This window comes from Phyllostomus hastatus, unplaced genomic scaffold (assembly GCF_019186645.2).
Source record: "Phyllostomus hastatus isolate PE091 unplaced genomic scaffold, TTU_PhHast_1.1 phas_contig_40, whole genome shotgun sequence".
Taxonomy (NCBI): Eukaryota; Metazoa; Chordata; class Mammalia; order Chiroptera; family Phyllostomidae; genus Phyllostomus; species Phyllostomus hastatus.
Genome location: NW_025333872.1, coordinates 30172518 through 30188495, shown reverse-complemented (window position 1 = coordinate 30188495; position 15978 = coordinate 30172518). Strand labels below are relative to the sequence as shown.

At 36.3% G+C, this 15978-nt stretch overlaps 1 protein-coding gene across 1 annotated transcript; it reads left to right on the top strand.

Moving 5' to 3' along the window:
- Window positions 1-8492: 8492 nt before the first annotated feature.
- On the top strand, window positions 8493-10244 carry LOC123821643 (elongation factor 1-alpha 1-like). The gene is given in 2 exon segments (XM_045843245.1): window positions 8493-8838; window positions 8840-10244. Coding segments are annotated over 2 exon segments (1386 nt in total). The 5' UTR covers window positions 8493-8557; the 3' UTR covers window positions 9945-10244.
- The last annotated feature ends 5734 nt before the right edge of the window (window positions 10245-15978 follow it).

The window sequence follows — 15978 nt, the reverse complement described above, 5'->3', positions numbered from 1 at the left end:
TAACTGCCCATAATAAAACAGTAAGTGCTCAATAAATGTTAATTATTATTAATATTAAAGTATTCTAAAGATAACTTGTAATTACCTGTTTTTATTGTTATATGCAATGAATTTTAAGTACTACTCAGATTTGTCCAACCACCCAGAACAATTGTCTGTCATCTCTTACCATGGTCCAGCATATAAATAAATGATCAAGTTATATAGTGTATGTGCCAATATATGCATAGAAGAAAATTCTAGGAAGCAGGTATACAAACCTGCTAATATGCTAAGAGACACTTCTCAGGGGTTGAGGTTACAGGGTACTCTCACTTTCTCTGATAAACATTTCTAAGATATTTAAGTTTTTAACAATCACTACTTAATTTCACAAGAAAAAGAATGGAAAATAAAAGTACACAACTGAGGCAAATAGATGTTGTTTTCATTATTCTTTTCGTAACAATGAATGTGTGTTCAATATATATTCAGAACTATATTCCTTCTCAGAATCATGGTCTCTCTAGTATGCAATGCTTTACCTAGACTTCTGTTAAATCACACTTCATGACATCAGATCTAAAAACTATAGCAGAAAACAGAAGTATCAAAGACAGTAAGTTTGAAAAATGTTGATGACTTGGTGAATATCCTGTGGGCTTTTTAATACCCTATGAATTGTTAAACAACTATCCAAGTGTTTATCTGAATATAAGTATTATCAAGTACATAGACTTTTTTTTCATTTCCAGTAAATGAGTTAACTTTATTCATCTTTTCCAAGGACAATTTCCATGCTTTCATCTAGTTGGTTAATATAGAAAGCTAATTTGATGTTATAACATCATACAGCTAATTCCTTTCAATTAAATGCACATGTTTATTTTAGGACCATTTGGTGCCTAACATGTAAGACAGTTCTGGGCTGGAATGTTAAAATCTCGAGAGTGGTCAGTATACAGATGGCATTTAAAGCTATGTAAGTAGATGAGCCAGCCTCACAGCTTAGTTTTCCTTCTAGCTAATCCTACTTCCTTCCCTCTGTACAAGTGTTGATCCCAGGCTACTGTTTAATAAAATCCTGCATGCTCAAGTCCAACTCTGAGTCCACTTCTCAAGGAATTTAACCTGAGACATTTTAATTAATATTATAACTTAGTGTTTTCTTGACTTAGTTACAAGATGTCTAAAAATAAGATCCACATACAACCCAAATCTTGTGTTTGGTTCTTACCAGTAAAAAACTAAAAATTCCATAGATTTTCATTTCAATATATTCACTCTTTTATTCTTTTCACAACTATTTATTGAGTATGATGTGCTCATTACCTCTCTAGGCATCAAAAGACTGAGGGCTACTTGCTAGTAACCAACTATATAAAAGAGTTATAAGCTAAACATATGTTACATATAAGCTAAACCTAGAACAAGACTTTACTGAGTCATCACGTTGTGTAGTCTACTAAGGATGCTGACACCATGCATCACTTAACACAACTGATACTTGGTACTCAAAGTCTCAGATAACAGGATTTTCCATAATGTGGGGGATAAACCTGTGGATTTTCAGCTTTGTGGGTGATTAGCAATTGCTGCTAGATATTTGTAGAATTACTGTTAGATTTCTCTTTTATCATTTTGCTTTGTTTTTATTGTCTCCACATCTTTGTTCTTTTATACTATCAGAGAAAACCATGAGAGTTAAGCTGGTCAATTATTTGCCATATTCAAGGATGTCATAGTCAAAAAGGTTTGAGGTAAGATACAATTACTGATTGTCTAGGTAGGAGGTCACCTATCTAATTTAATTCCATGGGAAATTTAGAACCCATGTCTATTGTAATTGATACAAAATTACATATTTAGAGATGAATTGCTTCCAGTAGAGCATGCCTAGTGGATCCTGGCCTACATGGGAAACAACTATAAAGACAAATACTTTGTGTTGTTACTTAGACCTTTACTGGTCTTCATTCCAAAATAATATCTATCTGTGAGCAAGAGATAGAAGAGGTCAATTTAGAGCACTTAAGGGATGAGGTAAATGATGTTTGAAAGTGTTTATTCTAAAGATGTTCTTTGGAACCCTAAGGGCAGTCTTTGGGAACCTTGTTCAAAGGCACAGCTCTGTGGGTCCCTGGCATCAGGAAGTTCCTTAGAGTTCTGCCTTCTGACTTCCCACATGCTGGCTCCATGGCCCCAGGCCCTTCAGCATCTCACTGTCTTTGTCTCTCGGTGTTGGATTGCCTTCAGAATGACCAACTCAGAAATCCCAGACAAATGGTTAGGAATTCTAGATTCACACCCCTAAACTCAGGACTGACATTTGGTCTCCCGCTTGGTCTAGAGAAGGCAAATCAGAGAGTCAACGTGAGTTAAGTGCAAGCAGTGCTGGTGAGGTGCCAAACTGGGGTAAATCACACAAGCAAAAGGAAAAGGTGTAGGTGCAACAAAGTGGAAAAAGGCCAAAATAGTCATGCAGAGAAAGAATGAAAAGAACGAGAAGCCAGGCAGGCAAAAGAAGTCTCTGCAAGCATAGTAACAAATGTTGCTTAAAGGGACATATCAGGAATTGATCATTTCCCACCTTTTCAATGAGGACAAGATGTTCTTAGGTTCTGCTATGAACTCTCCAACTGGAAAGGTGAACTCTTTACAGTTATATTTTCTTTTCAAAAACAGCTTTGAGATGCTATTTAATATAAAAGGCAAATTATTATCTTTGAAATCTTCAGTTAAAAACAGAAATTCCAAAGATATCAGGGAATCCTAGAAAGGCTGCTGGTGGGTTGTTCTTAAAGTCTGTGGGATTTAGTCGATGACTCTGGTGTATGTCAGCATCGATTAAAAATGAAGACCTGCCTGGTGAAGTTCTTGAAAAGCAGCACTGCAGACGAGTGCCTCCGAAACACCGACAGCTGCTGCTGGGCCAGTTGGAAGGACTCTTTACATCTGCCAAAGCCTGGCACCTTTAGAAAAGCTGGCACTTCATAGACATAGGGAATGTTGGCCCCTCGTGAAGGCAGTGGGAAGTGAAAAAATAAAAACCGTCAGGTGGTTTGTTTGTCATCGGTGCTTCTCTTCCAAGAATTTCTTTCAACATGTGCCTGCTTCAGGAATCCCATTATCCTCTGCATAGTTTACCTGTTATTACTTTCCCTATTGACATATACCTATCCAGTATCATATGTTCTCAGAAGCCCAGTTACCAGTTCCAAAGACTTCAGCCAACAATCAATTAGGATCTGTGGGCTAAGTTAAATATCTGCTATAGTATCTCTCAACTTAAATTACCAAAAAAAAAATCTCTTTACCCCATGTTCCCCTCCAGTCATCACATTTTATAGGAAAAATTCTCAGGATCTAATTTCTTTCCACTTCTCTCTTGAATCCACCCCATCAAAATTTTTGTCCCTACTATTTCACCAATTAACCCCAAGTTACTAAATCCAAAGGGCAATTCTTAGTTTTCATTTTACAAATAATAACAACTCTTAACATGGTTAATTAACTTCCTGCTTCTGAAAAATTTATTCCACTTTCCACCTAGGACACCACTGTTTTTAGCTTTTCTCACTTCTCAATCTCTTTTGTCAGTTCCTCTTCATCTTCCTGACTCCTAAACAAAAAAATGGCCTCCAGGGCTAGGGCTTTGAACTCTTCTGTTGACAGTTATTCCTGGAGCGACCTCATCCAGGCAAGGCAACAAATGATCTCTAGACTCTGATGACTTCCAACTTTATACCTCATACCCAAATGTGCCCCAGAATTCAAGCCTTAGGTATTCAACTGCATTTTCCACATCTCCATTTGATTTTTTTTAATTTTTTATTTTAGACAAAGGGGAAGGGAGGGAGAAAGGGTGAGAAACATCAAAGTGAAAGAGAAACATCAATTGATTGACTCTTCTACGTGTCCTGATCAGGGACCAAACCAGTAACCAGGCATGTGCCCCCAACCAGACTTGAACCACTGACCTTTTGGTTTGCAGGATGATGCCCAACCCATTGAGCCACACTGGCTGGGGCTCCATTTGATCTTTAATACTCATTTCAAATAACATATCTACAGTAAGTATTTTTATTTTAATACTGATAGCCTGGTCAGACTACTGGAAGCAGGAGGAAGGCAGGGGAACAGGAGGGGCTTCCAGAGGGGATCACACATGGCCAGGGGCCATGGTGAAACAGAGTGCAGGGCCACATTGCCCCAGTAACCAAGCTTGTGCCTTGTTAATGCTCTAACCCCTTTCCTAGTGTTGAGCATCATGTTCCTAGTGGCAGTCACCTCGTCCCTGGCCAAGATGGTGGCAGGAGGAAGTATTGCACTGAGCATGCCAATGTTAGCAAGATAATTGAAAAGGAGAAAAGCCCTACTTCTCCCTTCTGGTATCTTATGTCAGGTGGGACCAGGGGTAGGCAAGCACATGTGTCATAAAGTTCAAAATGGTGCTGAGGGAGATGGTGGATGGAAGGGGCCTTTCAGTCTGGGACAGGTTAAAGAAGAGATTGCTCAGGGGATAGACCCTTCCAGAGTGTGCGGAAGTTTTGGAAGTTAACTGGGCATTCTGAGAAAGCACCTGGTCCATCTCAGACCTGAAACTAATATAAACCCAGGGTAAGGAAGAGATGCTCTCTTACCCTCTTGGCAAACATACTGATTAGTTCATTCGCAGGACATTGTGGTCCTGGAAGCCACATGGCCAATGACAGTGCTATTCCCACACAGGATCTCAGGAGGGAGCCTGAACCGGACAGCAGCAAGGAACAAGCTGAAACCTGGATGACCACTCAGAAGCACCCTTTGGTTCCCAAAGAGTGGTACTTTAAATGGGAGCAGGAACTCTGGACACTGCCTTCTGTTTTGGTCTGGCTGAGGACAGCTGGGTTTTTCCTTGGGTTTTCTGGAGGGGGGTGGACTTTGAGAGATGATTAAGTGTTAAGTGTATTTATAAAGTATTTTTAATGCCAGTTGGAGTCACTTCTTTCCTCCCTTATGCTGCTTCCTGAATCTAGCTGCCAATACACCAGGATCTCTCTGAAAGCTGGTTTAGGTAAACATTCTAATTCCTCATGCCCCAGGAATATTTCTGTATGGCATGGTATAGAAAAGAATATAAAACTGGGATTTACCTGTTTAAAAATCAATTACCACAATCTCTATGCTAGGCACTAGGGATGCAGAGATGAAAGGTTCAGCAAACATGCTGTGAACAGCTTAGTTGGGTGAAAAAGACAACAAACAATTGAAATATACTCTCAAAAGTTGCATAATAGAGTATAGGAAGGGTTCTACTGAAGTAAAAAACAGATTCCCCAAAGCTTAATAAAGTAATCAGGGAAGCAGGAAGTGAAGAATCTCAAAGTTTATGAAGAAGCCTGGTAATAGGAGAGCAAGGATGGATTCTCCACCTAACTTGTGGGCAGTCTTGAGAGCATTAAGAAGACAGCAGAGCAAAACATAAGCTAAAGAGGTAGACAAGAGTCAGGTCAAAAAGAATGTGCATGCCTTGGTGAAAGAGTATATACCACATATATTTTGAAGATGACAGGGACCCATTAAAGGGATTTAAGTAAATAATAAAATGACTAGAATCTAGTTTTGGCCTTGCTCCTCACTGGCTTAGGTTTAGGTACAATTATTTGATATAATTCCTATCCAATTTTTTATGTTTTTAGTCCTCATAAAAGCCTTTGTTCAAACAAAGCGTATCCAGAACCAACACATAAATCAGATAACACAGAATACTCTGGTTGATGACTTGCCTGTTTGTGCTTTTTACTCTTTGCAGCAATCTCTGAGGCCTCTCAGAGCTCCATGGATTAAAGGGTAAAAATAAAACTGACTTTACATACCTGGTTTTTCATCTGCCAAATTCCATAACCTCTAGAAGGATTAAGATTTTTTTTTTCTGTATAGGCTTACACAGTTGAATTTTCCCTAAAGTCATTCTAAAGCAATCTTTCTAGATCATTTTATTGTACAAAGGTGTTACAATTTTATTTGCATTTTTCCTCAAGGGAGCTTGCCTCAGTTAAAAAAATTCTTCCACAGAGTGACTTTTATATGAGAAAAGAAGATGTTCAGATATGATTGTTAGACTAAGTATAAGCATCTCATGACATTTTAACCAACTATTCATGATAAAGCCTGAGTGAAAGGAAATTGGTAGAAACATTAAATATAACATTTTGCTACATTTCAAGTTCATTCTTTTCAGGTACTGTACCACTAATATTCCCTATTAATAAAAGCATTATTTCTTTTTATTTTGTCTCATAACTGATAGAAGTCTCCTGTCATATGATTCTGTCAGTTTAGTTAACACTATCCTGGAGAAGTACTTCAACTTCTCAGTGTAAAATGTAAAGACTAGGCACCTTGCATAGAAGATTAGGAGACTACAGCATGAAAAGAAAAGCAAGTACTGTGGGCTATACTGAGGTATGAAAAGACGTGTCTCTTCCCTATTCCCATTGCATTCCATGGTTCTTTCAGCTGCTAGGACATGCTGCCATTTCTGACAAAAGAAGCAAGCCCACAGCAGAAATGCTAAGAAAAAAAGTCAGTCTGGGGTTTAGGTATTAGAACACAAGCAATACCTTAAGTGGGAAGAACACAATTTTTAACTTTAAAATGCCCAAGTCCTGTAGAATTCAGGGCTTAAAATATATTCCCCTAAAATTAGGTGTGTGTGTTTGACAGAATAAAGGCCACCCAAAGATGGCTATATCTTAATCTCCAGAACCTAATTATATGTTACTCCACATGTCAAAAGGCAAATGTGACTCAGTTATGGATCTAGAAATAGGAAGATTATCCTGATGGGCACAATGTAATAACAAGAACCCTTGTGACTAAGAAGAAACGGGAGGATGAGAGTCAGAAAAGGTGTTACGATGGAACAGAGGGCCAGAGCCAGATCTCCAGATAATTAACTTGTGTTGTTTTAAGCCATTTAGTCTGTGGTAATTTGTTAACAGAGAAATAGGAAACTAATATACATTTTGGTACTGAGGGTGGGGATACTGCTGTAGCAAATAGTTAAATATGTAGAAGTATGGTAGTTTTGGAATCAGGTAATGAGTAGAAGCTCAGAGAACTTTAAAGAGTAAGATAGAAAAAGTTTGTATTGTATTGAACACACAGCTGGTAGAAATGGTCAAGGCACTGCTGGTGAGGGGTTAGAATAAAGTAAAGAGCATAGTAGAGAGACCCTAGATTGTCTTAGAGAATATCCAATCATCATAAATAGTTTATTGGTAGAAATATGAACATTAAAAGCATAATGGTGAAAGCTCAGAAGGAAATTAGAAAGGTGTTATTTGAAACTAGATAGAAGGCATTGCTATATAACAAGGAAGGGATCCTTGTTATTTAGGTGCAAAAAATTTTAGCTAAATTATTTCCTGAAGTTATATAGAACTTGAAGAGAGTTCTAAGCAAAGTATTGACAATCCAGCCCACTTTCTCCTTGCTTATAACAAAATGTAAGGGAGAAAAACACATTGAGGAAAGAACTATTAAGTGAAAAGAAACCTGAGCATGATAATTTGGGCAATCATCAGCCTATCCATATTGCAAAAGATGTTAAAATTATGAGATTTGTTTGTAAAAAAGTAGCTTCAGAAGGGAAACCCAAAAGTGTAAAACCTTTTACTAGGATGTGAGAGGATTTAAAGATTAAAATATTTATTGTTACAGAAGAATCTAGGAAAAAATAAGGTGTGTTACTCATGGATCCCCTCAGCCACCTCAACAGAATCAAAGTATACAGATGGGATCACTTAGGAAAGGTCTGGGAAGAATCATTTTGTCTAATGAATTAAATCTCTCTGATGTACATATGAGATCTACAAGATTCTTGAGAATATACTAGTAGAAACACTGCTAACATGGACTAAAAAAAGAAGACAAAGAAAAGATAAAATTAAAGAAAACTGCATAACTCTCAAGTTATACCAGTAGAAAATAGACTGATAAGCTATTCAGGTTGAAATAAATCTTGCTTTCATGCAAAAGAAAAGATAGTTTAGAGTTGAGCTGCAGACCTAGGAGAAGAGATGAACCACATGTATATTGAGTCTTTATAAAACTGGAATCCAGTTAAAACTTGACTTGGTCACAGTCCTCCACTCAATGTGCCTAGCAGAGAAAATGCTGGCCCTCCCTGTGGAACACAGTATCACCTAAAATTTTTATATGAAATGTATGTACTCAATCAAAAATAATAAACATGCCCAAACAAACCCAGAACTATAGGATTAAACATCAGAGAGGAAACCAAGCACAATGAAAAATTACTCATATTTAATCAAGATATTGGAGTTAATAGGCAAGGACTGTAATAAAAGTTATAATTAATTTGGCTTAAAATTAGAGAAAATAATGAGAAAGACAAATGAAATATAAATAATCACACAGAAGTTGAAATCTATTTTAAAATGAGTAAATTAAAAATTTTAGACCTAAAAATAAGAATACTAAAATTAAGAACACATGAGTTTTCTTTTTTGCAACGGGGTTGCCGCCAGAATACAGGTGTCAAGAAAACCACCACTAAGTCAAAGCCAAAATGGGAAAGGAAAAGACGCACATCAACATTGTGGTTATTGGACACGTAGATTCCAGCAAGTCTACCACTACTGGCCATCTGATCTACAAATGTGGTGGGATAGACAAAAGAACCATCAAAAAATTTGAGAAGGAGGCTGCTGAGATGGGAAAGGGTTCCTTCAAGTATGCCTGGGTCTTGGATAAACTGAAAGCTGAATGTGAGCATGGTATCACCATTGATATCTCCCTGTGGAAATTCAAAACCAGCAAATATTATGTGACCATTATTGATGCCCCAGGACAGAGACTTTATCAAGAACATGATTACAGGGACATCTCAGGCTGACTGTGCTGTCCTGATCGTCGCTGCTGGTGTTGGTGAGTTTGAAGCAGGTATCTCCAAGAATGGGCAGACTCATGAGCATGCCCTTCTGGCTTACACGCTGGGTGTGAAACAGCTGATTGTTGGTACTAACATAATGGATTCCACTGAGCCGCCCTACAGCCAGAAGAGATATGAGGAAATTGTTAAAGAAGTCAGCACCTACATTAAAAAGATTGGCTACAACCCTGACACAGTAGTATTTGTGCCAATTTCTGGTTGGAATGGCGACAACATGCTGGAACCAAGTGCTAATATGCCTTGGTTCAAGGGATGGAAAGTCACCCGGAAAGATGGCAGTGCCAGTGGAACCACACTGCTTGAATCTCTGGATTGCATCCTGCCACCAACTCGTCCAACTGATAAGCCCCTGCGTCTGTCTCTCCAGGATGTCTACAAAATTGGTGGCATTGGTACTGTCCCTGTGGGCCGAGTGAAAACTGGTGTTCTCAAACCTGGCATGGTGGTCACCTTTGCTCCAGTCAATGTTACAACTGAAGTAAAGTCTGTTGAAATGCACCATGAAGCTTTGAGTGAAGCTCTTCCTGGGGAAAATGTGGGCTTCAATGTCAAGAACATGTCTGTCAAAAATGTTTGTCATGGCAATGTGGCTGGTGACAGCAAAAATGACCCACCAATGGAAGCTGCTGGCTTCACAGCTCAGGTGATTATCCTCAACCATCCAGTCCAAATCAGTGCTGGATATGCACCTGTTCTAGATTGTCACACAGCTCATACTGCTTGCAAATTTGCTGAGCTGAAGGAAAAGATTGATAGTTGCTCTGGGAAAAAGCTGGAAGATGGCCCAAAGTTTTTGAAATCTGGTGATGCTGCCATTGTTGATATGGTTCCTGGCAAGCCCATGTGTGTTGAGAGCTTCTCTGACTATCCTCCTCTGGGCTGCTTTGCTATTCATGACATGAAGCAGACAGTTGCTGTTGGTGTCATCAAAGCAGTGGACAAGAAGGCAGCTGGAGCTGGCAAAGTCACCAAGTCTGCCCAGAAAGCTCAGAAGGCTAAATGAATATTACCCCCAACACCCGCCACCCCAGTCTTAATCAATGGTGGAAGAATGGTCTCAGAACTGTTTGTCTCAACTGGCCACTTAAGTTTAATAGTAAAGGACTGGTTAATGATTACAATGCATCATAAAACCTTCAGAAGGAAAGAAGAATGTTTTGTGGACCATTCGTTTTTTGTGTGTGTTGGCAGTTTTTAAGTTATTAGTTTTTAAAAATCAGTACTTTTTAATGGAAAGAACTTGACCAAAATCTGTCACAGAATTTTGAGACCCATTAAAACAAAGTTTAATGAGAAAAAAAAAGAACACATGAGTATAATAGGAGTTAGATGCAATAAAAGAAAGGATTAATGAACTGGAAGACATATCAATGGCGTATATCCAAACTTCAGCAGAGAGAGCTAATAGAATGGAAAATGCAAAAGAGATAGAAGGTTACAATGAAAAATGTCTGGTGTACATATAATTGTGATACTGGAAAGTAAGACAAAAAAGTCAGTGTTTGGGCTATATTTAATGAAACAGTAGCTGAGAATGTTAAAAAATTATAAGACATCAAGTTATAAAGTCAAGATATTCTGAAAACCCTAGGCAAGAGAAATAAAGAGAAAATAGCATCCAAGATATATCATACTAAGACTGTAGAAAACCAAAAACAAAAATTTTATGAAAGAAAAAACCTAAAATACTGTATGATTTAAAAGTTACTTCTTAACAGAAACAATGAAAGCCAGAAGACAATGAAATTACATCTTTGCTTTCAGGGAAAAAAAATTGACATCTAAAATTCTATTCCCAGTAAAAGTATATTTAAGAAATGAAGGCAAATTAAAGATGATTTATACAAACAAAAACTTACAGAATTTGTCTGCACCATGCATACCTTAAAGTAATTTCTTCAGGCAGAAATAAAAATCATTCTATACAGAAACAGAAATATAAGGAGTAAAGAGAAATGGAAAGAATAAATGTGTGGGTAATATAAACAGATTTGATTTACAAAATATAGTGTCTAATGTGGCTTAAAGGTAAAAAATCATTTGGGATACAAATGTGAAAACAATTCATATTTTCATAGATACATATATTTATATATTAATATATTTTATAGTTCATATATACATATAAACATATACTTTATACACTTGTGTATATTTATAAATATATCTAAATATACATATATACATATTTTCATATTTTCATATATTACATATATATATTACATCAAACAATGACCAAATTAACTTCCTTTAATGTATACATGGATCATCGATCACAATTAATGCTGTTAATACTTATTCAACAAAGTCTTGACATGTTTCAAGACTGAAATCATGTATAATGTGTTCCCTGAGAACAATAGAATTAAGCTAAAAACAAAAAGATAACTAGAAAGTTGACAAATGTTTGGAAATTTAAGAAACATTGCTATAAATGGCCCATATATAAGTGAATGGCATAAAAATTTTGTTTAACTTATTGAAAATGATGGAATGTAATAAAATAGTGCTCAGAATAAAATGTAATGCTTTAGAGTTTGTACATCAATCTTCTAAACCTGCATCTCAGGCAACTAGAAAATGAAAATAAAAACAAACCTAAAGAGAGTATTAAACATAAGTAATAAATATAAGAGCAGAAATCAAAATATCAATAGAGAAAATCCAACAGAGTTGATGTTTTCAGAAGAAAAGCGTTGAAAAATCCCTAACAAGATTTATCAGGAAAAGGAGGGATATATAAATCATTAGGACTGTAAAAGGATACCTCTCTATGTGTAACATACAGTCATTTAAAATGACAATCAGGACATATTATAAACACATTTATGCCAATAGAAAAAAATTATATAAAATGAACAAAATCCTTGGGAAATATAAATTACCAAAACAAGAAAATATGAAGTGTTTCAATATTCCAACATTAAAAAATAAATTAAATCTGTACTTAAGTAGCTTCCAACAAAAAAAGCATTAAATTCAGATAGCATCAATGATGATTTCTTCCATGTTACTATTTCATTTAAGAAATTATAACATCTTGAAACACCAATTCAAAAGAACCTATGCACCCCAATGTTCACAGCAGCACAATTTACAATAGCCAAGTGCTGGAAGCAACCTAAGTGCCCATCAGTAAATGAATGGATCAAAAAAACTGTGGTTCATTTACACAATGGAATTCTAAGCAGCAGAAAGAAAGAAGGAACTCCTACCCTTCATGACAACATGGATAGAACTTGAGAGCATTATACTAAGTGAAATAAGCCAGTTGGTAAAAGACAAATACCATATGATCTCACCTATAAGTGGAACCTAATCAAAAAAACAAACAAGCAAAAAATATATAACCCGAGACATTGAAATAAAGAACAAACTGACAGTGATCAGAAAGGAGAGGGGAGGAGGGTAACAGGAGAAAGAAGGGGAAGGGGCAAATCAAGGAACATGAATAGAGGACTAATGGGCATGGACAATGGGGTGGGGATTGACTAGGGGGGCAGGGGAGAGCAATGGGGAAAGTGGTGGGACAATTGTAAGTGAACAGCAATAATAAATATATATATATATATAACATCAAACTCGCACAGTCTCTTTAGAGAACAAAAATAATATAAGCATTTCCTGAGACTATCATAAACTTGATACCCAAACTTGGCAAGGACATTGTTAGGAAGGAAAATTGTACACCTCTTTTTATATAAACAAAATACTAAAATGGACAAACATTAGAGATTTGGAAACAGTGATATTAAAAAAAGAACATACTACAATCATAAGATAATCAGCCCCAGAATGCAAGGTTAAATTAATACTCAAAAATCACTCAATGTAATTCACCACATAAACTTTTTTAAATTTTTTTAAAAGATAGATATGTAATCATCTCAGTATGGCAGAATAAAAGTATTTGACAAAGTTTAATACCCATTGAGTGTAAAAACTCTAAGCAAACTAGGAATGGAAGAGATTTTCCTTAATATGAAGACATTCTTAAAAGCAACCTAGAGCAAACATATTTAACAATGAAATATTAAAACTATTCCCTCTGAAGTCAGGAAAGAGATAAGGATTATCGCTAACACTGTTTCTAATTCACATTTCACTAATGTGCACTGAGGCACCAGTGTGCAATAATGCAAAACTGTAGTTGATATTTTATCATTTCCATCTTCTGCTATCCATTCAATGAGTCTTGTTTTCAAGCAGAAAATCACCTAGACTGAACTTTACCTAGCAGAGTAATACTAACCTTCATTAATAAATAGGTTTAGTTTTCAGCAGTCATTCTCCTCTGTTGTTGATGTTGCTACTGTTGATTGCTAGAGTTTTCTGTGAATTTTTACTATTGGACATTGAAATACTATAATGTGTCTGAGAGAATCCTTTGGATCCCAAACAGAAAGAATAAATGGTTTTGATCACCACCCAAATAAGAGGCGGAAAAAAGTAGTAGGAAGTAAGAATAAAGAGTAGGATACTTGCTTCAATATCTTCAGATCCAATGCATGTATTTGCTTCAGTATCTTCAGATTCAATGCATATATTTGCCTCAATATCTTCAGATCCAATGCACATAGCACAAGGTCTAGGTCTGTGCATCTCTGAAGCCAGAGAGTTGGAGGTAAATGCCACGTCCAAGACCAATTATACTCAGATGTTTGACTTAAGGGCCCTGCTTCCTGTGAAGCTTCTACTCAGAGCTCCCACCTCTGTCATCACACTGGGTTTGTTTTGTGCAACTCTTTCTCTGGTGTGATTGTAATGTATAGATCTGGAGCTATCTGATGCTTGCTCATCTTTTAATAATCATCAAATAGGAATAATAAGAACTGAACAGAGATAAAAGCTTATGAGTAGAGGAAGTGAAGAAAGTTAAAAGAGCAGAGTAAAAGCGCTTTAGACATTTGTTTGTCCCTAAGAAGAAATGAACCTTTGACATACCTAGCCCAGAGAAGGAACCTCAGATAGTTTTAAAAGATATTAGAAGAAAGGGCTTTTGTCTCCTCCAATAAAGCTAGAAAAATGGCAGATATGGTAAAACAAGCAAGCAAACAATAACCTTGTACTCAGTATAGAATTAAATGCACAGAGAAGAAATTACCAAGAGCAATATCTTTTAAAATTTCATTTTTATTGTATTTTTCCATTACCATATAGTCCCCTTATACCTCCCTTCCCCCAGCAATCCCCACATTGTTGTCCATGTCCATGAGCCCTTTTTCCTTTTTCCTTGATTCCTCCACCCCCTAACCACCCCACCTCACTGTCATCTATTTTCCATCTATGAGTCTGTCTCTGTTTTGCTTTGTTAGTTCAGCTTGTTCATTAGATTCCACATATGAGTGAAATCACATGGTAGTTTTCTTTCTCTGACTGAAAAGTGATATCTAAGCAGACATATTTGCTACCTCATGTCAGACATCTTCCATTTGCCCTTCCAGATTTACTTTTTTCCCTCTCTATCCTGCCCTGTCCCTTCTGGCTTCCAGTGGGATTTGTCAATGAGGACTGAAAAAGAAAATGAAGGAAAAAAAGCAATATCAGGATATTATTCCCTTTAAGCTCTTCCTGGAGAGTAACCTTAGGCTGGCTGCATCCCTGAAATGATAACTGCTCCTTCCAAGTCAGCCTTCACTTCTTAATTGTCTCTGCTAGCTTATGGTATCATCTGTCTCCTATCACTTTTAGGTTTGGGGCTACCTCTGCACACTTGCAGTATCCCTTGTGGTCTTCTTGCATTTACCATATCCTTGTATTTAATCTCTGTGTAAATAAGCTCTTCCAGAAATCAATTCATTTGAGTGTGTCATTTTTTTTTTTGTAGGGAGCCATATAAATACAGAGTCATGCATTCCTGTGCATTCTACAATGCTTTATGGAGGCAGGAACATTCATTTTCTTATGTTAACAATAGCAGTGTGGACATAGAAGGGAGCCCTAGAAGTTCTGGTGGTCTTTCACACAGAAAAAAAAAGGGAATAACAGTGACTAGGTAAAGATAACATAGAAATGTAGTTGCTTTGCAAATGTCAGCACCAATGGATGATGACCAAAACCATATCCCTTTTCCCCTAACACCCAACCCTCATACCCTGGGCATTGCAGAGCTCTCTAAGCATAATTGGGTCAAAAAATATAAATTAAAGTTTTATGAAAGCAAAATTATTTTTCTCATACATAAATTTATAAACTAAAATACTCATTCTTCTTACATAACTGACCATGAAATCTTGAAATTTTGAAGTTGCTTTGAATTATTCCTTCTCCTCTATTTTTCAATTAGTAATTGAGTGTTGTAATTTTTTCTGAAAAAGATTTCTCAGATATATTTTTTATTTTTCATTAGTTATACATTTACTTGGGTACTTATCTCTTATTCTTGAATAATTGCAGGAACTTAATATGGTTTTTGTATTAAAAAAGAAAAGCTGGAATTACCTTTAGTATACTCATTTATAACATGGGCATATCACCAGTCTTTGATATTGACTAGTATACATGACAATAAGTTCCAACCCCTGGTAACAAAGAAATAAGGATGTCAACTTTCAGAATCTCAGAACCAGGGCTAATTTGCTGAACCTGACATGAGTCTTGCTACCAGCTTTAAGTTTGCTTTATCTATAACACTTCAAAGTTTGTAATAAATAATATCTAACATATTCTCTGAGTACAAAAAATTATAAATTAAATATGCATTTAATTAATTCAGTTGTAACCTAATAATTTATTAGATGCATTGAAAATAGTAGGATACAAATGAGGAAAATAATTTACTGTTTCCTACCACTGTCTTTCCAAATCTGCTTTAAGATTTGTTGTAATTTTAGAGAAAATTGGGGGCAGGTAGTTATAGCAATTCTGGTCACTATAGGTCTCTTTTTTTAACAGTAATAAAAAGTTCATTCCCACATAATATCAGAATTCTAAAGTTTACTTAAATTATCTTCCCATCCCTTGCTCTGGCTGACTTCACCCTTGAAGGTCATGTAAGGGAAGAAAGTAATGAAGTAGACTTTTGCTTTTCATCAGTT